General features: G+C 42.8%; 1 protein-coding gene across 4 annotated transcripts in view; it reads right to left on the bottom strand.

Moving 5' to 3' along the window:
* Positions 1 to 486: 486 nt before the first annotated feature.
* Positions 487 to 24902, bottom strand: part of DAB1 (DAB adaptor protein 1) — a gene marked incomplete at both ends in the record, with an annotated part of 98625 nt that continues 74209 nt past the window's right edge. For 2 of the 4 annotated variants that reach the window (XM_084211024.1, XM_084211026.1), the window contains 5 exons: positions 8201 to 8284; positions 9178 to 9305; positions 10127 to 10675; positions 12356 to 12464; positions 13586 to 13648. In XM_084211024.1, coding sequence (XP_084067150.1) covers positions 8201 to 8284; positions 9178 to 9305; positions 10127 to 10675; positions 12356 to 12464; positions 13586 to 13648 — 933 coding nt within the window. Of the gene's footprint in view, positions 532 to 710; positions 779 to 8200; positions 8285 to 9177; positions 9306 to 10126; positions 10676 to 12355; positions 12465 to 13585; positions 13649 to 16443; positions 16501 to 24902 lie in introns of those variants that run through there. The other 2 variants (XM_084211023.1, XM_084211025.1) reach the window with 2 other exon arrangements.

The following is a 24902-nucleotide window of genomic DNA, read 5'->3' as shown; positions in this document are numbered from 1 at the left end:
TGATGTAAATGAAGATGAAAAACATGTCACCATGACATAAAAAGTGCCGACTCGTGCCCCAAAGGCTGTTGAATGATAATGCCACTGCTACATACAGACTCTGCTTTTTGCTGAAAAGAAAAAAAAAGGAATGTCTAACACCCAATAAATGTCAGATACTCATTATTTATAGGTGGCACACAGAAGGTGACAAATGTTTAAAAGAAGACTGAGGAGTAGGATTTCCTAGTCTGGATACCCACCACTTGTGGGGACGGGGCTGCACTCGTGGTATGAGAAGCGGGGAGAGTTTTTGTTTTGTGCTGCCGTAGGAATCTGCCATTGGTTGCCAAAAAAACACATCAGGAATACTCGCAGAGCCAGTCCAGGAGGGCAAACTCTCTCCTTTGTCAGACAAAATCAATCGGGAAAAAGCATGAAAGCCAAAGGCCCGCCAGGTTGTTGGGTTTCGTTTGAGTCTTGGAGCACCACAAGCCTGTAACAATGCTATTTCTTAGGTCTGTTAATCTGCGCGTAGAGAGGTTCTGCTTCCTGGGGATAACAAAAATAAAATGAGTAGAGATGTCTCCAGACAGCATTTTCAGAACATTTTTACAACATCTGCTTGAGAGCAGCGATACCTTGTGAGCCAAAACCCACGGGAAGTGTTTGCTTTCTGTGCTGCCTTGAGCGATCGTGGCACACCAGCTAAGTGGTGAAGAAAATGGGAATTATTTCAGAAAATGAGAGTGTCTTCTATCCATTTCCTCCTCCAGCATTGGCCATGCACTGACCCTCACTGGTGGACATGGACATATGAGGAAATTAAATGATAATTTATAGGGCTGGATGTTTGGAAGTTCAGAGGATGGAACTGCAGCTCGGGTACGAGGCTGAGTTTCCCCCAGCAGCACAACAGCAGAACCTAACTGTGGGTTTTGCACAACTCAGGAGAAAACTACTTGCAAACAGAAACTGCCACGGAAAGCTGAGCTAATGAAGCTGTGATGGGATTTAAAACAACAACATGAGTGGCCCATGAAGAACGAGGAGCCCTGTGCAGTTCGATTAGGAGTCTGTGGAACCATTAGTACAATTGTTAAAGCTGGGAGGAAAGCATGTCAACTGGTTAACAGATACTTTCTTGGGAATTTCCTGGATGTGGGAGGGGGGAAAAGCTGCCATGTTCTTCAGCTGTTGCTTCATAGATGACACACCCTGTGCTTTCTTAACACTGCGCTCATCTTGGCCAAGGTGGGTAGCAAACCATCCGTGGACCCTGGAATCCACTCTACTTCATTTCCAGAAACTAATTTATTAAACTAAGAATGACATCTAAAAAAGGAACAAGACAGGCAGAAAGGGTAATTAATGCCACACTGCATTAACTCTCCACAGCTTGACAAATATTCAAATACCACGCCACAACACTGAATTTAACCAAGGTAGAATCAACTCGTGTCACAGCAGCATTGGCAGGAGCTGACTTTTGAGCAAAAAGCCCCAGAAGGCTGGCAAATCACTGGGCACTGAGCAGCACAGACAGGTCTGCCAGGGGATGCTGTCAAAGTGATGCTGGGGATGAGGAGAACAGCCCCAAGGTGGATCCATGGGTGCTCAGGGTGCCAGTGCTGCAGCTCTGCCCCATCCCAGTGCCCTGTCCAGCTTTAGAGTGCAAGAACACACAACAAATCCAAACAAATCCTTGTTTCCTCCATGCCAAGGGAAGTTGTTTCTTATTCCCCAAAACTGCTGCATTTCTGGAGCTTGCAGACTCTGTTTCCCCACCCCCTGCCCACGTGGAGCTCTGAGTATGCTACCAGTGCTGTGATGAGAGAAACCCTCTGGAATGATTAAATAAATGCTGCTGAAATTATCCCCAGCAAGAAGCAAATACATTTTGTGACCTTGAAAAACTGAAGGCAATCAAAGGAGATGACTGAGAGTAAATAACTGCTTTTCACACACTGTGAGTTAAGTCTACCTATGCCAATTTTCACGTGCAGGCTTGAAGCTGGCAGAATGATCTATCACAGCTAGTTCAGAGAAAATCTGTACTAATTAATGTGTGAACCTGACACACACCAGGCCATTCTCCAGGCAGTTGCTGAACCTAAGGTCATTGCAAAGGGAAGTGAAAAGGAAGGAGGAGAAGAAAAGGAGAGGGAGGGAGAACATCCCTTTGGAACAAAAGATGTCAGTTTTTCAAACGCCTTCAGGGAAAAAAAGAGCTTTTCAAAATGTCAAGTCTGCTTGTTAGAGCTGTCCTCAAATATCCTTCAGATATGCAGAAGTGCTGAAGTAACAGGTTTCCTAAGGTGCCACTGGACTCCACACCCTTGGAAGAGGAGGAGGAGGAGCTCCTCATCAGCAGCAGCACTTCCAACAAGCATGAGACAGCCTTTACAGGGAGAAACTTCTGTGATTCATACCCAACATTTATCTGTGCAAACACCTGATGTGGCAAAGGCCTGCATTTCTCACTGATTTGAATAATTTCTCTTCCAGCAGACCAGAGCATTTGGCATAAAAGTGTGCTCTTGCTTCTTCCTTTCAGTTGATTTCTCCCTTCAGATGCCTAAATGAGAAATTAATTGCAGTAATTGTGTGCAGTCTTCCCAGTCAAAAGGTTTTGGTCAATGCCTGAGATTTGTTTCCCAGTATTATTTTGAGCCAATTCAAGCATGCTTTTAGCCCAACAATGCAAATGGTGTCTGTAAAATATGGATACTCAAGAGGGAAAAAGAGAGCAGAAAGGCACAGGAAAAAGGCAAAAGGAGTGTTGAGTGCTGTTGACTTCATGGACAGCTCCTCTCACAGTGACAGGCACTATTTTGGAGGGTCTTGGAAGCAGAAATAACCCCCCTTTTTTACATAATCCACACAAAAGTCACAGGGCATGTTATGAAAAGGCAGATGAGCATTAACTCTTCTCACAGCATCTCACCAGCATTTTCTGCCTTCTACTTCTACCACTGCATTAGGAACAGAGGCAGAGGGAAGGAAAGGAAAGAACTGGTCTTTGTTGGAACAAAAAGAGAGGAACAAACCAAAATAGCAGACAAAGCTTCTAATTCACATAAACCCCTCCAATCTTACAGAGCTCTCCTTGCTGAACTGGCCCAGAATCACTTCTGATGTGCTTTCATCAACCCACAGGGAGAAACCAAGAGAAGAACTGGAAACACTTTTTTTTTTTTTTTTTTGGTGCTGTATTCCAGAAATACTTCATGCTGCAAATCACTTTATTCTTCCCACTTTAAGGGGGACAAGACAGCAGCAAACACCATTTCTGATGCAGTCCACTACTGTGTGAGGCAACAAGGGTGCTAATGCTTTAGAATAACATTATGCAAATACTAGAAGTAAATTTGCATCCCATTTGAAGATATTAACACCGGCTCCCCAGCAGAACTAATCACTGGAGAGCATCTCCTGAACGACTCAGCACCCACTGGGGCTTGCAGGGCTGAACTCACTCACAAAACATAACTGTGGGTTAGGAAGGAACTATTTTTCTTGATTTCTATTTGATCACTGTGAGCACCTGCTCTGTGAAGAGCTGCAGGCAAGATGTTCTCAATTGAGGAGGTGAGGCCTGCACAGATTTCCATGCCCTTTGCAGCCACTTTCACTCCTGGCTGACTGATCAGAAAGGGCAGGCTCAAATGATAAAGAGTTTCATGAAATAAGTGTGCTGGAGAGCCACACAAAATGAGCATCTTGTGCTGGGGTTGCAAGTGAAGGGGGTGGGAATGTGAAGCATCTTCTCTGGTTTTTTGCATGCTGACCCGTAGGCAAGATAGGACAGAGTAAAGTTGGCAAGCGGGGTTGAAATTAAATATCTTTGGTGGTAAGACAGGTCATTCCTAATGCCCCATTAACAGCCAGTTTTTATTTATTGCTTATTATTACTTACTGATATTTGGTTATTTTTTCTAACAGCCTCCATTAGCTGCATAAATACAGCAACCTTCTAGTTCAGGATTATGGCTGGAGAGTGCCTCTGTTCTTAACATAAACCTACCTAGGAATAATTCCTAGTCTCAACTATTCAGTTTAATTATTAGCATTCTAAAAATCTCTGTTATTTTAGTAGCAAGATGGATGCTGTACATCCATGAAATGAAAAGGCAGTGACAACTACTCAGAAAGATGAACCTGCTCCATATCTTAATCCTGATATAAAAATGAACTGCAGCCAAGAAACACTGATTATTTCTGGGCCCCTCTCCCAAAACAGTAGCCACACAATTATTTCCATCTACAGATCTGTCATCCACATATCCTTCCATTTACATATCTGTCAATTCTCCTTCATAACAATCGAACCTAATGGCCAATTTGAAGCCAATTGTTCAGAAGACTCAAAGATGTTAAATTTTCACAAGTAGATTTTTGAAATCAGTTGTCGTGCAGAAAACAGGGAACTTTTAAATGACTTCATCCCAGAGGAAGCGAGGAGAGCTTGTCCCTAAATTGAATTGTTGGGTTGCAAATCAACAAGAACACAGCTCTGGACAAGCTACAAAGAACGCTGTCTCTTGTTTAGAGGAAGAAGTTGCAGAAATGCAGCCTGGATTTCTCTGCTCATGCCCCTCCATACTTCTGGGAAATAGGAACAACCAACTGAGCAGGAGAGCTGAAATGTTAATTTTAGGATTTCTCTGGAGTGAAGCAGGACTTCTCAGCCTTTGATCCCCTTCCAAAGACACAACACTACTTCTCTCAGGTTCCCAGTCCTGCTCAGCACTGTGTCTTTAGCTAGAGAATGAGTTTCACAGCTTACAGCAAGAACAGGTCACCTGCAATTAGGAATTTCTCTTTGAACTTTATCCAGTTCTGATTGAGCCAGGTGAAAGACTGGAACAGGCCCTGCAAATACAGCCTATAGTATTTTGAGCCTATTTGGAATCCTGGTGCAACAGAAAAGGGGCAGAAGCAAAAGGAGGATGCAGAATCAGCTTGATTCTGAGGCTCACTAAGCCCCCAGGTAACCCAAGGCCTTGTCCATAATTTGTTATTTTCTCTCCACTTCCTAACACCAGCCCAAATATGAGTCATAGCAGCCCATCCTGGAGCTGAGTAAGATTTTTAGGAGCGTTTATCACCGAGCACAGCACTTGCTCCAAGATGGATGATGGCAGTGGGCCACCAAAGCACCACCAAAAGCTGATAGACAAATATTCTAATGCACTGTTGCTCTCCTGACAGTGCTGATGGCATTGTGAAGGGTGTGACACGTTTTGAGGGCTCCTAATTGTCTGCACACATTTCTCAGAACAACTGAAGAATTTTTTTCAGGGAGATAGGCTCTAGCCACAAATGTTTTGAAGGTTTCTTGAGAATCTCTCATGAATGATTGCCAGTGCAAGTTTTGAGCTGGGCAGCAGCTCAATAGAGCTACGTTTGTTCCTCTGTTCAAACTCCCTGCTTTGAAGTAAAATCTCTACAATAAGAAGTGTTTAAGACATTTGGTAGGATCACAGCTAAGAAATAGTTCCTTCCCTCTCTCTCCTTTCACCACAATTCCTCCCCACATAATCTAAAGACTGCAGTGGGGATTAAACATAAATAATCTGAAGGTGGCAGTCATTCTGTATTCTCTTCACCTCTCCTGCAAAATCACTATCTGTCCTCAACAGCATGCATAAACAAAGGGGAAACAACCAAATACAATAAACAGCTCTGCAAAGAATTAATCTCATTTTACCTGTGGAAGTTGGGCCCTTCTGCTTCTTATCTTTAACCATAAAAGGACAAAAATGTAATATATCCATAAAATGTCACATTTACCTACTAAGAGCTCATAGCTATTTCTGGAAGGGTGACTTCTAGAAACAGCTGCTTCTGGAAGAATGAGGATTTTGAGAGCTGAAGTGGAAGATTGCAAAAGGAAGAGAGGAAAAATAGGAGAAAAGAAGATAGTAACTACATGATAATTTAGAGTATCAGAAGGAATCAAAAACCAAATTGATGTGGTACCTTGAAAGATCAGGGTACAAAAAACCAGGCGGGTGGATATTCTGAATACATCAAGATAAATAAAGATATGGTATGAGCAGAGCTGATTTCAGAGATCTGGGAACAGAGAGATTTGACATTTCTGCACACAATGCTCTCCTGAGAGGTCCATTCAGCTGAGTTGTTACTGTGCAGTTCTTGGGGTAAGAACCACGTTCTAAAGAGCGAAGTAATCTCCCATCTAAGCCACAAAAGTGGCTTTTATGCAGACTGTGATTCTTCTGCACGACATGTTTCTCCCCATTAAGTTTCTCTCCAAATGCAGAGCTCAATACACAACTCCACAGTGAGTCCTGAATTGATAATTTTCCATGGAGATTAGACTTCCCGTTGCTCTGACGACACCAGGCTGCAGAATTAGCTGGGCTGGCCTTGGGAAGTGGATTTCCTACAGACTGCTGCTGAATGGCTCTGCACACAGGCACAATGATATTAGTGGAACTTCACTGGAGAGAGGCTTTCTTTTTTGTTCAGCTTCCTGTTCCTGCCTACAGCTCTCAGGAATTAATGTAATACAATCATCAGGAACATTAGTTAACGTTTCCCAGCACATATTTCATGGAATTATACAGGGATTAACTAAAAAATGCAGCGAAACCATATGCAACCACTGGTAATACACTGTCCTGGTAGCTCTGAATTGCAGAATCACCCTGAAATAAACCATAATAAACAGATGTATGTGGGTTTCCAGAGTGTGGGACTCAGATAAAGGGCAAATCCTCTTTCATGATGCAGGGACGAACTCTTGGAGTGGTCTGAAGCTGAGATAGCTGGGGATGTCAGTGCTGGCCAGGTCAGGCAAAGGCACAGCCAAATTATCAAGTGGCACCATCCATCTGCAGCAGCAGCTCTCACTGGAGTAAATAATGAATGTTCTTGCTGGAGCAGCTCATCCCAGCTTGACTTTCTCCTCACACTGTCACTCCTGGACTCAAGGAGACACAAAGCTTAATGCTACTTTTGCTGCAGCCCCAGGAGCTAAGCAGGGGTGAAGCTACAGAAGGGGGAGATGCCCCCTCAAAGCACCACATGTTATTAAGAGAGAACCTCATTATCCCCAAGGGGATCAAAGCTAAGTTGCTGTAAGATTTTTTAAAATCATATTTAATGCACAAAGTAAACTGACTCCTAATTAAACCATTCATTTGGAGCTGAAACTAAACTGAGGATGGGTAAATCACTGGCAAACCCAGTGGAATTTCTGTACAAAAATGGGAAGGGTTCTCCCACTGCTCTGGATTTGCTCCAGGAGCTCTGTGCTGGAGCACAGAAGCCGTATCAGATCATGTATTTGGGCAATACCAAGCAGGAGTGGCAGACGGGGAGAAGATAATGAAACATATTCTTCAAACAGCAACACTAGAGAGTATTTGGATGGAATAACAACGCTCAGCACTCATAAAACTTTGTAGCTTCAATGTTTTTTTGGCAAAATATATTTACTGTATTGAAACAAATCACAGAACATTCACAGGCAGCCACATTTTCTACGTGCTCTGTAACACAAAGGATGAACAGATCTTCCTTCCCGTCTGTCTGGGTTTAAATGACTTACATTGATGAATAATTTTTAAAACATCAGTATGCCAATGGTAATATGAATGATGATAATTTTCAGATGTTTTTAATTTGCAGTTAGAGATAAAAATACACAAACCCATTTCAATATTTTTTACATGCAGATAGTAAATGTGCTTCTTCTACTGATTATCCCATTGATTTAGGGTAGAGACATTCATGTATCATTACATAATTTTATTTAATGATTGTTATGTCTATGGGTAAGATGTCTTATTCCATTTAATATGTTACATCTGACTGAAGGCAAGGGTGGCTTTGATTAAAAAAATGCTCTGCCTAATACGTTGTTAATAATGGCTCAGTTTCCCTATTTGCCCTCAGAATTTGAACACAAAGTAAAATAAGTCTACATTTCTTTAAAGCATGCAGGCAGCCGAAACACACATATTTGCATAAGCTGCAACACTCAGTGAATGGCAAAGGCCATGCAAACCACCAAGCACGAGGAATACACTGCGGAGGATGGAGAGGTAAAACGGAAGAGATGAAAAGGAAAAAAATAAAAAATAAACCATGCATCCATGAAAGCAATGGCAGGCACTGGTGGAAGAGTAAGTGAACACCTCAAGGTGTAGAGAAAAAAAGGACAGATACCTACCCCAACCTGTGCTATCTAGCTACCGACCTGTGGACTTATAGTATCACCAGTTGGCTCACCAAAGGGATCACTGTTGGAGGAGGCCTGAGACCCATCAGGCTAGAATACAAGAACATAACACCTTTTTTTCTCAACAATAGAAAGTGAAAAGTCAACACGAGGTTATTTTCATGCTGTGGGCATAACAAGTACATCCTATCTCATGAAAACCAGAGAGTGAGGCCTCGCCGCTCTCCAAAGCCATAGCGGTTTCCTACGGCTGCTGCAGGCACCAAAGGAATTCACCAGTTCCTGCTGGAGCCCAGGCAGGAGCTGCCACAGCCTTCAGAAGGTACTGGATCGGGCCAGCCAGAACTGCAAAAGGCCCTGAAAGCCACGTGAAACAGAAGGAGTCCAAGCTTGGGTTATTTTGCACTTTTTGTTGTACTGACCCCCTCTTGCCTTTGGCTCCTCCCTCCCTAAGACACCTGGTGATTCACAGTCATTGCTTGGATAACATTTCTTGCCTTGGTCCATAAAGGCAAAGAATTCACATACTGAGGGCCAGAACATTGAGGAACGTAGCTAGGCAAGCAACTGGGATGCAAGAATGTGCAAGACAACACCAACCATCATCTTTTAACACACAAACTCTCACATCTTTCTCTGCAGCCTCAGCATGTTTGTTGTTTTACCCCAAACCTCCTTACCACGAGAGAAGTGACTGCTGGTGTGCTAAAGAGGAGATTGGATCCATCTAACGTGTACAGCCTTACACATGAGCTGTGAGTTTGGTTCCTTGTATGCAGTGTTAGTGCACATCAGCAGGAATGCTGTGCTATCAGCTGTCAAACCCAAAGCAGGACGGGAATTCTGGCTGCAGCTCCCCCACAAGCTCCACCCAGCCCTACTGGAAAAGTTGTTTCTGACACTACAGAACAACATTTAATCAGCTTTTATTTTTTCTAGTTAAAAGGAGACAATGAAGATTTAGAAACCTTCTTGCTACTCACAGCCTCTGGCTCCTCACTTTTGCTTGGGCTTTCAAACCCCTCTTCAAAGAGGTCGTCTGCAGCAGGGTCACTCGTATGAGATGCTGATGATTTTGATGGAGAACTCTGTCTGGGTGCAGGGGTTGGAGCTAAACAAGGATTAAGGCAACAGCAACAATTATTCTGCTGATTTCTTCAAAAAGACACTTCAGCACAAAATTTGCTCACACTTTTACATCCCCCAGCTTTCACCACTCCCAAGAACCATTCTCCAACAAGGAGCTGCAGGAAGTAAATTTGGGCACAGTTGACATTATCGATCCCATGTGTTTGATTTCATTTGGTGACTTCCAAATTAAGTTTGGCTGCATCTGCCCTAAGTCTTTATGAAGGTGGGAGACACCACGACATTACATTAGGAATGTATGAGTCGCCTGCCCCGTGGCAGGTAAGTGAAACAGGTCTCTGACTGACCCCTGGTGAATCCCATCAATTCCTCTTCTCAGCAATCTGCTGAAAGAGAAAGTCCCCCACTGCCATGCTATGAACACCATAAGCTTATTTTACAGCTCTCCAATGAATTTCCTCACGTGTCCAATATGTCAAGCTACTAAAATAAATACCCATCCCCTAATTTCTGTGAAGTATGGATGGGACATAAGTGAAACCAGTTGTAAGGTTGAATGCTATGGGCTTCTGCCAACCAGCTTGCATGTTCCCATCACAAAACAAATATTACAACATTTAATTTTAGAAATTAAATTTCAGACTATAGCTGCCTGGGCTGTTCATTTCTATGACCTCTGAAATTCCTCTATGGGATTTTCCTTTATGGTTGGAACACATTTCTTAAGCCAGAGCATGCATGAAGGTTCTCAGTATCTGGGTTGGAATTTAAAAAGAGACAGAAGTGCTTTGAGGAGCAGTCATGTCTGAGGAAAGGGATGGCTGAAAGCACATAAATACTCACGTGAATTTGTGGATGGTGTCGTGGAAGTCACAGGAGTCAAATTTAACTGAGAGATGTCAAAGTCATCACAATCATCTGCTTCCTGTGCCATCCCAACTTTGTTAAAGTAACTTGAGAAGGCCTCTGAGGTACAACTGAGGGAAGGCTGATCTGGTTTTCTTGATGGCACTGGTGGAGGCTGAGCCATCTGGAAATCTTTAAACATTTCTTTTCCCATTTTCTGTCTGGGCCTGTCTGTCTGCGGACTCGATCTGTTGGAATCGCTCGTGGGTGGGACGGTGGCTATAGGAGCAATGGTACCTTGAAACATGGCTGCTTGTAAAGGCAAAACAGTTTGTGTTGGCATGAAGGCAGTGGGCTGGAACTGGCCAGCCACGGACGGCCACGGCTGCTGGGTGGGAGGAAAGATGCCGGGCTGGCCCCACGCGATGGGCTGTCCTCCCTGCATCACCTGAGCGACTGGAGGCTGGGCACCCATGGCCAACTGCTGCTGAACGAGTGGTTGCTGTCCCCAGAAGGAGGGCAGGACAGCTCCCATGGCAACATAACCTTTGGGGAAGAAAGAGAGCAGGAGGGGGGAACAAACGGGAGGGAAGGTTTTAGTGGAGAGCACGCGGGGAAAGCGACGCAATAAATCAGAAACGTGCACAGCTGCACCCCAGCACGCTTGGAGGGAAAACTGAGAACCCTGAATTCACATCCCTGCACAAGCACTCACAGACAGAACCGCAGGCTGGTGGACTCTGCAAAGCAATCATCTCAAATTGCATCACAATGCTGCTGCTACTACTAATAATAAAAAAAATCCAACCCAGATGATTCCAGATTAAAACCCTCACACTTGGTTATTACCCAATTACTTGAGAACATCAAAAAGATCTTGAGCTTCTGCTGCACTAAATACCTATTAACAACAAACTGCTTCAGGTATTAGGCTAACGTAACCCCCTCCAGCTGAGGAGGAAATTAATGATTAAAACCAAAATTATAATTGCTTCCAGTCAGACCTGAAGCCTCCTTTAAAGCTACCAAGAGTCTGACTGTGTAGGAATTATAGGATCAGGTGCTTTTTTATTTACAACAACAACAAAGTGCTCTGAAACAAAAAATCCTGTAAAACATTTCACAAATTGAACTACCTAACATAACTATGTTCCACTGATACAAGTACTGTGCTTTACAGATATGCTGTTTCACATTTAAATTCAATACTTACCACTATACTTTGCATAATGTAACTTCTCTCTCAATTTTAATACTGCTACAGCTTTAAAACTCTTGTTTCCAACCTGAGTGTTTCCCCAGTCCTCCTGTACCTTTTCCTCTTTGCTTTATCTCTGGGCTGTTTTGGAATCACAAACATAAGGGTGGCTACTATATAGCACAGGGAAAAGCCCAAAACTCAATAAAATTAAAAAATAAGGAACTGAACTTTGAGAGACCCAGCTCCTGAGTGATGGAAGGAGCAGCAGCTCAGATACATTTCTGTTCCAGCAGATGTCCAGGATGGATTCTCCAGACGATCTCACCCCCAATGTGATCCCATCCCAGCAGAGAAGGTTTCCACCTGACATAACCCCCAAACACTTCACTGCCTCTGTAACCTGCCCGAGGTGCAGGGGCTAACCTGGTGCCATCAGAGGAGACAAGCAATTAGAAAGACACTGCTGAAGGATTCAAGACACTCCCCCTCCTCCTCATCCTCCTCTCCTGTCCTAAGTGGGGCTGGGAGCACTGGGAGAGATCAGCAATCAAACCACAGTGTCTGTGCAGAATGCACCCAGCTTTTGAATTCTGAGCCCTAGGAGGAACCCAGGGAAATCTAGAGGACATTCCAGGATTTGACAAAGTGGAAAACCCTTGAAGTGGAATCAAATTCTCAGCCTCTGTTTACTGGAGACAACAGAGGATATTCATTGCTACCACAGAACCCCCAAAATTTAAACTAAATGCTGTTTTTTCTCTTTCTCCTATACGTAGAAGTTCTGACATTTAGATGGCTGAACTATGCTTGAACTCCCAGTGACTTTTTTGGCTTCTGCTTTAAAAAATGTAGGCAAATTCAAACTAAGGTACTCCCTGCTTTGCCTTGCCCTGAAGCACTGACCACAAAAGCCTTCCCCACTTCCACCCTGCTAAAATCAATGCCACAAGTACTGAAATGCAAACCAGAGCTGGGCACTGATCCCCAAATCTGATTCCAGGCTTTAATTCCAGTGCATTCCTTACCTGAGGGTACGGCAGCAGTGCTGAAAGGTACAGAACCAAACATGTCTGTACTAGCAGGGAGTGACTGGGATGAAGATGGGATAAAGGCATCACCTGGAGTAGCAGGAGTCTGCAGGGAGACAGGCAGAAAACACAAGGGTGAGGCATCAGCTGCAGCTTCTGCTGCACACTGCTGTCACATCACCTGGAGCTCTAAAAATCCAGGTTTGGAGTGAAGAATGAGAAAGAAGAAGGAATGGAAAGATGTAGAAGGAAAGAAGCAATAGAAATAAAAGTATTAGAATTTGCTGGGGATGGGAGAAAAAGAAAGAAATGGAGAAACTTTCTATCAGAGGAAAAAAAAAATCAAGGTGGAATGTGCCTGGAATACATCTCAACTAAAATACTGACACAATTTCTTTCTCCAGAACATACAGACTTGTGATTTTAGATGTTAGGTGACAAAAGGGAAAGTGACCAAGGCTTTAACTTTTAAGTCATTATTAACAGTTAAGGTAAATGAAATATCTACAGGATTTATGGAAAACTGAATAAATATTGCTTCTCATTAACTGACAGGACCAGAACCATAGCTCTACATTAAAGAAGAAGCCAAATCCAATTGAGCAAGCTGAGGATGTGCAGAAAGGGCTTTGAACATCTAGTCCCAGACATGATCCAGAATATACTGGAGATCTGAGGCTCCTGATCTCACAGCACCTGAATTTTCTCAGTATATTCACACTTCCCTACAGCTTAATTCAAGGCTCTAAAGCTTTATATAAAATTTTTTTGTTATATTATAATGCTGAAAAACATGTTGAGACATTATTTTTTGCCCTTAAAATACATCCAGCCCTTTCTCTCTGTCTTCACTTCCCTCCTTTAACAGCAGTTCTGGGATCTGTGCTTGGTGGACCCAGAGATATGAAATATGAGGCTGTAACTGGATCTTCTGCAGTGCAGTTTCCCTCTGACAAACACCAGGGAAGCAGACCTGCAGCTCAGGTTGCACCCTATGTGACACTTAACACCACAGCAGAAAAATAAAAATCAAAGGTATTTTTGCACATGGTCATGAAGCAGGAACTGCACATTCAATTTACTTCACTTTTATTTTCCTGCAACCTAAAAACTACTTTGAAATCCTCCTCACTGGAATGGCTGAGGACACAAATTGTAAATGTGCTCAATAAATGTGCTGAAAATAGTATGCAGGAAAAACACAGTGCAGTTTCCCTGGGTACTCACTGGGGGAGAGGTTACATCAGGAGGAGTGGACATGTCCCCAAAAAGCTCTAGTTGGGTAACAGCCTGTAAAGAGAGAGAAAAAAAAATTCCATTTGTCTTTTGAGGAGAAGAAATGATGAGTTAAGTAGTTACAACTTGTAAAGTTCTCTGGTAGCAGCAAACAAGATAAACTTCCCCAAAGTCCTGCAGGCTTCAACTGTGAAGTCCCACATGGAGGAAGCACACAGGCTCAAGCTGTGGGATTTTAATACTGCTAATGGACCCAAACAGCCAACAACTCACTATAAAACAGTTCTGCAGGGAATTCTCCAAAGTGAAAAAAAATGAATAAAACATGAAACAACTATCCAGAACAGGACTGGATGCATTACTGCTCTGCCTTTAACATCAGTGAGCTGCAAGCATGATTTATGGCCAGTTCTTTTTCCTGGCTCCTCTTCTAAACCCTCACTTCAAGGTCTTACAGCATGGCAGCAGCACGTGGAGTGCCAGCAGGATACAGAAGGGAAGGGCTTTTAAAGTGCTGCCTGATTTTCCCTAGCCCATGGGACAGGTGTGACCTGGATAAGTGGACTTGAAGGAGGATGCACAACTGGGTTATTGCAAGTTTGTGGCTGTACATTTAATTCTTGTTAGAAATATTTCCTTGGGACGCCCTTCACTGGGAGCTCAAAACAGGTCACCCATGCAGGCCTGGCTAACTGGACCAGAAGAGAAAATACACTTTATTAGAAGAAGCAACTTGAGTGGCTGCATAATCAAAGCTCCTTCCATGTTCTAGAGCAACCTTACTCCCTCCCACCCACCTGCAAATGAGTTCAGGGATGTTAAAGCACAGATCCCTCAGAGCTCTGCAGGAAATCTGAACCCCATCCACCACCATTATCAGGGTGGTTAGACTGGAAAACTTTGGTGAGAACCCAGAACTTTTTCTTCTCACTACCTTTATCACTGGTTTTCCCAGTCTCACACCCACAAAATGTGGGAAGGCACAATTCTCATTATGAACAAGATTTAATGCAAATCTTAATTTAGATCATTGAATCTCCTCCCCATCTTAGGCACACAAACCTTGGATCCTCCTGTCACACAGACAGGTTTGACATTCAGCTGAGTCTTGTCCTGTAAAAGCAGCCCCTGAATGCTTTGGACAGTAACCAAACTGGCAGGCCAGGCTTTACAGCCTTCCAAGAGACCAAGATCACCCCAAGATTTTTTCCTGCCTTTATCCTTCCATTAAAAACCATCCCTTAAGGAGTAATACTACACATATCAGTAGTTTATACTTTTTTTTTCCAATCCACTCTCTATTCCCACACATAAAAGCAACACCACAATCAGTTACAACTGGAATTTGTCTAAGAAGCTCTGTTGATTCTCAGCTCCATGTCATGATGTACCCAGGGATGAATTAGCTCACATTTTCTCACATCATGTTTTATATTAAAAAGATCACATTGCTTTAGTGCTATGACAAAGCATTTTCCTCTCATGGGTTTATATATCCCTCAAAGTATCTGCATGGAAATGCAGAGGAGGAAGAAGAGGGAAAGCCACATTTTCTTCAGGGTGCACCAATTCTAATGCTCTGTAGGAAAATACTGCCAGGAGTAGCTTTTGAAAAAAAAAACCAAACAAGCAACAAACCCAGCTTAAGTCCCTTCTGCAGTGTGCACAAACACACCAGGCAAGGGTTGTTAAAATGCCCAGGAAAGTGGGAATAATGACAACAGCAGCATTCATTTGGAAATCACTTCAAGCCTCCTGTAGGCACTCCTGACTCAAGAGATGTCAGGTGACACTGAAATACTCCAAGAGCCACTTTCTTCTCACCTCTCCAAACTGCTTGTTTAGCAGCACCCCAAATCTGTCCTTCTCCTGCCCCCCCTTGGGAATTATTCACTGTTTGCTCCTAAGAAACATTTGTGTCCTTTACATGAGCAAAAGGGAGCAGATGAGCAAGCCAGGGAGGATGGGGAAGGGCAGGGTACACACAGCTGTGTGCAAAGCTATACTTCATATACTTCTTTCTTTCTTTCTTTCTTTTTTTTTTTTTTTTGTGGAAAAAATAGTATAGGTTTCACAGGAATACTGGAAATTGATAGTCAGTATACTTTTGAACTCTGGATTATATGACATGCATCTGAAAGGTGGTAACTCAGATCCCAGTGCCTCCATACTCCTGGATAATGGGAATAGTAATACTTTTCAGAGTGCTTCAAGGTGATGGATCTTTGGATATTCTTCACAGATATAATTCTGTTAAAGCTCTGCAGACACATTTCTAAACAGGCAGCTGGAGAGAGTGATAGGAAACTCAACAGCACTTTGTTATAATAAACCCTCACTCACAATATTCCCCAGGAAAAAGAAATACATTTACAGGGGAATTATTTTTTTACAGAATATCAACCTCATATACAACAGGAGCCACAGAACCACATCAGAGAATGTAAACACAAATTCAGTGGGAACAAAACACCTTCATTTACTGACTGGAGCTTTAAACAGCAACCCTTGGAGGTGCATTTTAAAGTCCCAAATGGTTCAGGAGTCTTTTTTCTACTTCTTCAGTTCTCAGCCTGAATAAATGAATGCATCTTCTCTGACACAGAGCTGCCTTTATCTGCTTGCAGCACATGAGATCCTGGACACCAAGCACTTATCTTTTATTTCTGTGATTTCACTGTCACTGCAGAACTGATTTCACCCCTTATGCTTCATTAAGATTATTCACATCTGATATTAGCTACGTTCCAGTGAAGTTAATCCCAAGCTGAACATTTTCCAATTGCATTATTCCTATAGATGATTTCAGCTATATTTCTTTAAAATATTTTTTAGCATCACAACCTTACCTGAGTGACTGAAACAAGATTTTCATCAATGTCCAGCAATAAGTTTCCATTCTCCAGCTGTAAAGCATGATTTATGAAATGAGATGAATGATTTATGAAAATGACATGAATTTCTGAGCATGAAAATGATAACCTCCATAATTATTGACTTCAGCATTGAAATGAAAACCCTTTCCATCTTGCTGTGAGCACAGATCTGAAATCAGGCAGTCAAAACAGTGAGTCTGAATGCTGCTGGGATGTGGAGCAAACATACACTTCATTTCTGCTAAATCTCATCTTCTGGTGCATAAAGCAATTTTAGCACTTGTGACACACCTATTTATTTTCCTAAATATTTATTAATTCAGCAGTAAGCAAACCCAGTGAACTCTGATCCTGATTACATTAATGGAACTTTTCCCTGGCTTGGTGAAAGAAGGGATTTAACATCCTCAGGGGAAAAATGAATGATTGAGTTTTGGATGACAAAAGCTCTAAAACCAAGTATCTTCAGAAAAAAACCCACATATTTCTCTAACTAGGGAAACCATAACATCAATGTAAACATATCAGGATAATTATTTTCTCTTTGTAGCAATTTTGAAAATGACATGAGTCAATGCACATTATATTTAAATCTATAATTTGTATGTAAATATATGTGGGAATATACTGCCCTCACATCTGTACATTTCTGTAGCCATCCACACACATTGCACATATTATCACTTCAGAAGGCTAAATTTCAGGTAACATTTATTGCAGTGTTGGAGACTTCATTTCTGCAGACACAACATCAAGTCTAAGATGACTGAGAAGCTCCATACAAACCAGTAATTCCATGCCACTTAAAAATCTCACTAACAGCCTAGAATGTTTTTTTCCCCCCCTCATCTCATCACAGAGGTGAAGAAAAGAGAAAATAAAAGAGTGGGAAAAGGCAAAGCCAAAGTACCATAATGTCACTGTGCACAATCAGGAACTGATACAGTCCTGCATCTTCTCAGAGCTAACCCTGTGTTCCCCCAGCTCCAGGAGGGGACAGAGTGAGAAAAGCTGTGTCCATTTACTCAAAGAACTCCAGAGACTGTGAGAACACTCTTGAAATGACAGCAGAATGCTTTCAGAGGGCCCAGTTTTGGCCAGCAGTTCATCACTTTGTGCTCTGACAGCCGCCCTCTCTGCCCCCCACCCTCCAGCACCAGAAGCCTGGAGAGATGCTCCAACTCCTGCTCTTTGTCCAGGTGAGGATTCCTCCACAGAGTGATGCAAACCCCTGGTTTAATTCTCCCAAAATTAAGGTGTTGGATGTGAAACCCCCTCCAGCTCAGCCAGCAGGAGCTCGCCAGCCCCTCCTGAGCAGGCTGGGGCGGAGGAAGGACAATTAATCCTTGCAGCCCAGTGACATTAATCCTGTCAGGAAAGCTCCATCTTCCTATACAAGCAGATGAGATATCCTGTAAATCTTTCAAACACAAAATATGTAAATCTGGTCCTTAAAGCAGCAGCACCACTGCAAGGCAGGAGCAGTTTGAAACAACTCCAAGCCTATAGCAGAATTCCTCGTGATGCTTTTTACTATTCACTAAAAATAACAAATTATCCAGGAGCTGGAGAAAACTCCAGAGTGCACAAGCAAAGGTAATCACAGAATATCCTGAGCTGGAAGGCACCCATAAGGATAAGAGACAAGTGAGCTGCAGCTTTCATAAACCACATAGAACTGATCCACTCCAGTACTCCCTCTGATCACCAAGTCCTCTGAAAAACATCTTTTCTAAGCAATGCAGAAGCTCAGAATTTAAGAGGGAAATCTAAAACAGGGCTCTTGTGCTGACACCAGTGTGAAGCACCTTCTTCTTTCACTCCCATACACATACCAAGACAGAATATCCAACTTCTGCTACTCAGTCTGTTTTTCACCAGCAGCAAGGGATCCACACTGACATATGGCATGAGAAAACCTGGTTAATACTGCTGTACTTCTGCAAACAAGATGATAAAAGCAGCATCTCACAAAACATGGTTTTGTAATCTCAGAGAATGGACCAAAGATGGTGCTTAAAAGCACGAAAAAAACCTGTGGTAATTAACTTGTACTCTGCTACACAGCTCAACAAGAATAAAGAGTATGAATGATACTAAATATAGCAAATAAGCAGCAATTACTAATTAACCTTTGAGCTGGGTATTATCTATTCCACTCCTTTAAGGAAGCAGAGGGGTTTACACGTGGTTTCTTGCCCTCAGGATGAGTGCTACACCACACAAGCCAGCAGACCAAAGAGGAGTCACCCAACCACAGCCTCTCTGCATCTCCAATTCCCTCTCTGACACGGATTTTACATGGAAGCCTAATGACAAGTCAAATGGTTGGTCAAACTAAAGATTTTCTATCTTATTTCAGTCGAACATGTAAAGATTTGGCTATGACAAATAACTTTTCTGATGGTTCAAATGGTTATTGCAGCTCAGCAAAGCCCCAGTTGTTTGCACCTCACCCCACAACTGTTGATTTTGCTACAAGCTCCATGAGCTGCAAGCAGCTTGCTAATTAACCACAATTCATTCTAAAAAAACCAATTAGAACCACAGTGAAGGAGCATGTCAGCATTGTGACTAAACCCATCATCAGTCAAACCACGTCTGATAGGTTGAGACATCCCCAAAACATCCCACAGACATTGTTTTCCTGTAAAACTACTGCTGAATTAATGAAGTGGCATGGGAACTCAACAAAGAATTGCTCAATTACTTCCCAATTAAAAAGAATACACAGAAGAATGTGTGTCAAGAAAAACTTGTCAATGTCTTTGCAATCTCCAGCTTCCTGCAGATCCTAAAGATCCTCAGATGCCATGAACTTTCCCAGTTACAGACTGCTGTCACCATCCCAGATTTACCGCGGTACAGCTGAGCACAATCCTTTCATTTTAAGGTTGCTGTGAACATTTCATTGTGGAATCAAGAATGGTTTGGGGTGGAAGGGACCTTAAAGCTCATCCACTTCTACCCCCTGCCATGGGCAGGGACACCTCCCACCAGATCAGGCTGCTCAGAGCCCCATCCAGACTGGCCTTGAACATGTCCAGCAATGGAGGCAATTCCCAACATGAGCTGCCACAAAACCACGGATGGATTTTTACCCAAAATCCCGACATTCTGGGCATCTGACACTGCTCTCCAGTGCTCAGAATCCCATGGGACGTGGGAATTCTCCTGTTTAAAGTTCCTCTTTTCAGTTTGACAGGGTAACTCTGAGTTAGTCATCATGACCATTCTCCTTCAGGGAATTTTCCTGAAGCCACAAACCCAAGTCCTGGGTGTGATGTACCCAATTACAGGGCAACCTCGAGCTTCACTGCATTCCCAGCTGTCCAGTTCCCTTTGTTTGGTGACTGGGAAGCCCTGGATGTGCTGGTTAAACATCCTGTTAGTCAATCCTGCACAGCTGAAGAATTGGGACTGTGGGATATAATTGACATCCCAGATTACTGAGGCATGTTGAGGGAATTGAATTGCTCCACTGTTGCTCGATAGCTTCCCTTAAATTAAGGAACTCTTCATATGATCAAAACAGACGCTTACTCATCTGTTTATTTTCTCTTCATTTGCAAGGAACTTAATTCTGAATTCCCTGTGTACTTGGGGTATTTACTCTTATAGGAAATGGTATTTAAAATGCTTCAATTACCACTTTTCTCTGACAGACTCTAATAAATCAAGAGACCACCAGAGTGACTCCAGCTTGGAGCCAGGCCCACACTGCTCCCAGGCTACACATTCCCAAGATAATGAAATTCCCAGGCACAGAGGGTGCTGGTGCCAAGGTCCCAGGCACATGGCAGGACAGGGGAAGATGAGCCCTTTAATGTCAGCATCACAGCCTGGGGACAAGGGGTGGCTGCCTTTAATTGCAGGTGGGAGACACAAGAGATGATGAGAACCCAGATTTCCATGTGGGAGCCAACTCCACTTCTGCACTGAGACAGGATGCTTGCAGGGAATCAATTTAACAGTGGAAAGGAATAAGGCACAGCCTCGTATTTATTATTTAAAATACTTGCAAGGCACTGGTTGACAGGTGTATCTACTGCTTTTCAAAACAACAGGTGACTGGAACTCCACCCAACTTCAGAAACAACTTATTTCTATCTTCACTACTGAATACCTGGCCATCATGGTATTTTCCAAACTTTGAAATCCCATGAGTTTCAGCAGGCAAAAAAGCCAAGACCTGTGTACTTCTGTACCCAATAATGTAGGGTAGCACTGAATGAATCTGCAAAAATCAAACTCCACATTGTGCAAATGATGTAATTTAAGGAGTAAAGTGATGCAGACCAGGTAAAGCTGCAAATTTCACTACTAAGAAAGCTGGTTGTAAATAAATGCTTTAGCAAATTACTCTGAGCTGTAAGGCTCTGAACAAATCCCAAAGTAGTGAATCAACACAAGGTGCAGCTGTGAATTTAATGTATCAGCTTCTATCAGAAAAAAATCTGCATGGGTCATATTGAATAAAAGCCAAAAATTCACTATATGTGACAGAACTTTGTGCCACAATCAATGAGATCCATCTATGGTTCAACTACACTCTTTTCTCCACTTTGGAGAATATCAAAAGGTGCAGAAAATTACCCAAAAAAATGCCCAGGCACCCAGGGAAGTTTAGGAATGCAAATACACATGAAGCCTTTAGACATGTGAGCAAACAGGTTGCATAACTGGAAGGGACCACTGAAATGTTCACCATTAATTTACATTCCCCAAGTTCAGGATTAAAAACACAAATCTGAATATGGCAGCACACATGTGCCCCATATCCACCAAGAAAACTGTCACTGAGGCAAAGCCTGCATCTTTGGGGCTTTTTAATTTTGTTTTTTTTTTTTTTTTTTTTTGTTACAGACTGATCCTGGGCAGCACTGCTGGATTACAGCTTCCCCACACGATGTGATTACATCCCAAAATCCTGAAGGATGGCACTAGGAAGTGAATTTCAAGCTTTGATAGCAGGTCATCATTCTGCTGGGGGAGCAGGGTTTAGGATCACATTGAGGGAATGGTATTACCCATGCAGGATGGAAAACCTGATGGCAGGACAGCTCCTACAGATTAAAATCAGCTTAAAATGTAGCCCACAATATCCATATGGCATAAAAGAACAATGAAATTAGGACATTTTATTCCTATCTCTGAAACAGCATTCCTTCACTGTTAAAATCTGCTATTTGACAGGCCAGATGTAAAATCAGGGATGGTCTGAAACATGAAGTTTGCATGGGCAGCCTTTCAATGCTCAGAAACTATCCAGATTATCTTTACTTGTCTATACATTAACAATGGATTAATCTGATTGCTGGAAATCAGACTCTGAATTCAGGTTAGCAGCTTTCTGAATTGTCCTGCTCTACCTGGCAAAAACAACATTTCAAGCTTTGTTTAAAATGCCTTTAACTTTGAGCTCAAGTCTTAAATTCCACATAAACCATTTACTTAACACACATGAAGGAACTTCATCACTTTAGGTTGGTGATGCTATGAACTGGGAAGATTAGGGAGAGGACCTGGGAGGAGGACCTGGCTTCTGCCTCCTGTGCCATTGAAATTTTTATAAGGAATAAACCAGAAAATATCCCAGAAAAGATAGCTCAAAAAAGAGCCAAACCAAAAATTGGTTGAATGGGGCTTGGAGCAACCTGGTCTAGTGAAAGGTGTCCCTGCTGACACAGATGATCTTTAAGGTCACTTCCAAACCAAACCCTTTTATGGTTTTCACTCTGTGATTCTGCCTAAAAAACAAAGGCCCACCAAATCATCAACCCAGGCCACAAGACATTGTCCCAACAAGTAAATATATTTCCCAGTTTTGCAACAAGTAGCTGTACCTATTAAAAATGCACATCCCACACTGCACTATTAAACCTCCTCCATGGGGTTTAATTGGGTGTGACTAAGTCAGGACGTTTGAACACAGGTGTCTCTTTCAGCAAATGTAAATAAAACTGGACAGTTTTCCCAGCACAGAGACCAGGATTGTGCACTCCTCCTCTCCTCATGTCTGAGAATTTGATCCTGGAAGCCTGACTGTGGAGGCTGAAGTCAACATCACCAGCCTGCAAGTTGTTTCTGCAAAGCCACATCTGGGAGAAGCCAGATGTGGGAAGGGCACTGCAATCCCAGCCAGAATCAAAGCTGAGCTTTCCCAAACACACCACAACCACCAGGCAGGTCTTGTGCCTTCCAAACCCGAGTGTGCTCAGGTCCAGCTTCATCTGCTCCTCCCACACCATGTCCTAAGACATGGAATTCCTCCCTGGTGCTGCATCCTGGTTTGATATTCCCCACACAGCTGGCACCAGCCCAGTGCCTGCCTGCACTGTGAGGCAGCACCTCTGATGCCTTGGATCTTTACCCAGCAGGGAGATGAGCTGTTTGAAAGCCTTCATGAAATTGTTAGGCAGATAGTTTAGACATTTTGATGAGGAGAGAGGGTTTTATTGTGACGTGACTGACAGGCTCTGTGAAGGGTATTTTACAGTCTGACTCTTATGACTAAAAACACCGTGACAGGTAGAACTTGATGTGGATGTTTAATGGGGAGACGAAGGGAAATTATGACAAAAAGAGATCATTAAACATTTTCCTTTTTTAAGAACAGTTAATTTCCCACACAGAACTAGAATTTTTAAGTGGAGCATGTACCACTTAACAGAAGAATTTAGGGTAAGCCTGCTTTCTTTGTCTTGATGTCTAGTCTCAGTGAATGGGGAATGGGAGAATTGGTCCAAGGACAGAGCAGAGAGAAAGAATGAATTCAAGAAATGTGAGTCAAAACAGAGGAAGGGAGAGGTACTGGGAGGAAACTGAATTCCAGGGAAAGTGTGTTTCTGGAGCTCAGCTGCACACCCAGCAGAGGAAAACCATGGGAGAGCAGTATTTGCTGGGAAGGGACGCAGCAGAGAGGTGGAGAAACACCAGAATTACACTGAGTAAGCAATCTTTCCATCCCAATGTCAGAGCAGTGACTTGGCAAGCAGCCACTGCTGATAATTGAGTTCAGTGGGTCCGTTCCAATCCCGGGATGAGGCTCATTCCTTTCTGCCTCATTTGCTCCGTATTTACATTATTTGATATCAGAGATCATGAGGAGCCAGGCTATAAAGCACTTTGACACCTGCTGACAAACGGCCTCACACAATGGCACAGCATTGTTAAGTACATGAATCCACAATTTTGAACTCTCCTGCTCCTCCAGGGAGATGCTTCACACCTTCTGCCTCAGTGGGATCCCATATCCAGGGAGAAATATTTGCCCAAATGGTTCTGGTGCCTTTGGAAGCTGCATCTTACTGAAAATCAGTATGAATTTCACTGCCCAGTTTCAAAGCAGCCCCTGAAATGGGGATTGTGCCCTCAAGCCTCTACACTGTGGTGGATCTCACCCCACCTAAGCCTAATGTTTAGAAGCCATCATAGCTGCAGGTCATGTAAAATTCATCTGCAGCCACAAAAGAGCCATGTGCAGTTGTACATTTATTTCCATCTGACAGGGACATGTTGTGCAGATGGGAGGAATTTCACAGCATCAGAGAATCACTGAATGGTTTGGGTTGGAAGGGGCCTTAAAGATCATTTCATTCCAACCCCCTGCCATAGGCAGGGAATTCTCCTACTGGAGCAAGGTTGTTCCAAGGCCAGTCCAAGCTGAGAAGGGGCCAATTCTCTCCACTGGCTTCAGAGAGACAAGGCTGGAGGACACCTGGATGACCAATTCAATATCCCTCACTTTTCTGTTCAGAGAATAAACCTGCCTGGGAAAACAATCCCAGGATGGAAACTCCATCTCTGTCCAGGGACTGTGGGCAATTCAGCCTGAATTCAACCAAAACTTGCTGCATTGTTATTAAGAGCTCAGTGTATTGTCAGCAGAGAGAATTCGTGGTGCCTGAAACCCATCAGGAGCCACAAAAAAGTTCCTCACTTCATTCATCCATTATGAAATTACTGAAAGCAAGATCTCTCCTAATAAAGGAATGTCCTTACATGTTTAAACCAGGTACAAGAGCTTGATTATTTGCCCTCAGATTGAATTTTAGAGGTTTATATAATAATGACAGCTATAAATTGAAAACAAAATTATGGCAAGTGTCTCAATGACAGAGAGTCTCACATGTGGAAGGGTGAGCAATAAATCAGATGGGCAGTGAAATATTAAATTGCTAATTTTAAGAGCTATTGCTCTTTTTTTTTCTTTTAATACATACTAATAGAAAAAGGTGAAGCAGGATCTCAGCTACCTCTTTCTTCCTCTTCTCCTTTTCTTCATTAATTAATGTACAGAAGTTGATTAGAAAAAAAGCTTTGATCCCTTTAAATTTAACCACGAACTAGTAAAAAAAAAAAAAAAAAAAAAAGGTGCAACTAGCTTCATGGAGATGGCAGATTAAATGAATTTGATGATTACAGAGTAG

This window comes from Fringilla coelebs, assembly GCF_963513975.1.
Source record: "Fringilla coelebs genome assembly, chromosome: 9".
Taxonomy (NCBI): domain Eukaryota; kingdom Metazoa; phylum Chordata; class Aves; order Passeriformes; family Fringillidae; genus Fringilla; species Fringilla coelebs.
This window is presented reverse-complemented; position numbering and strand designations above follow the sequence as displayed.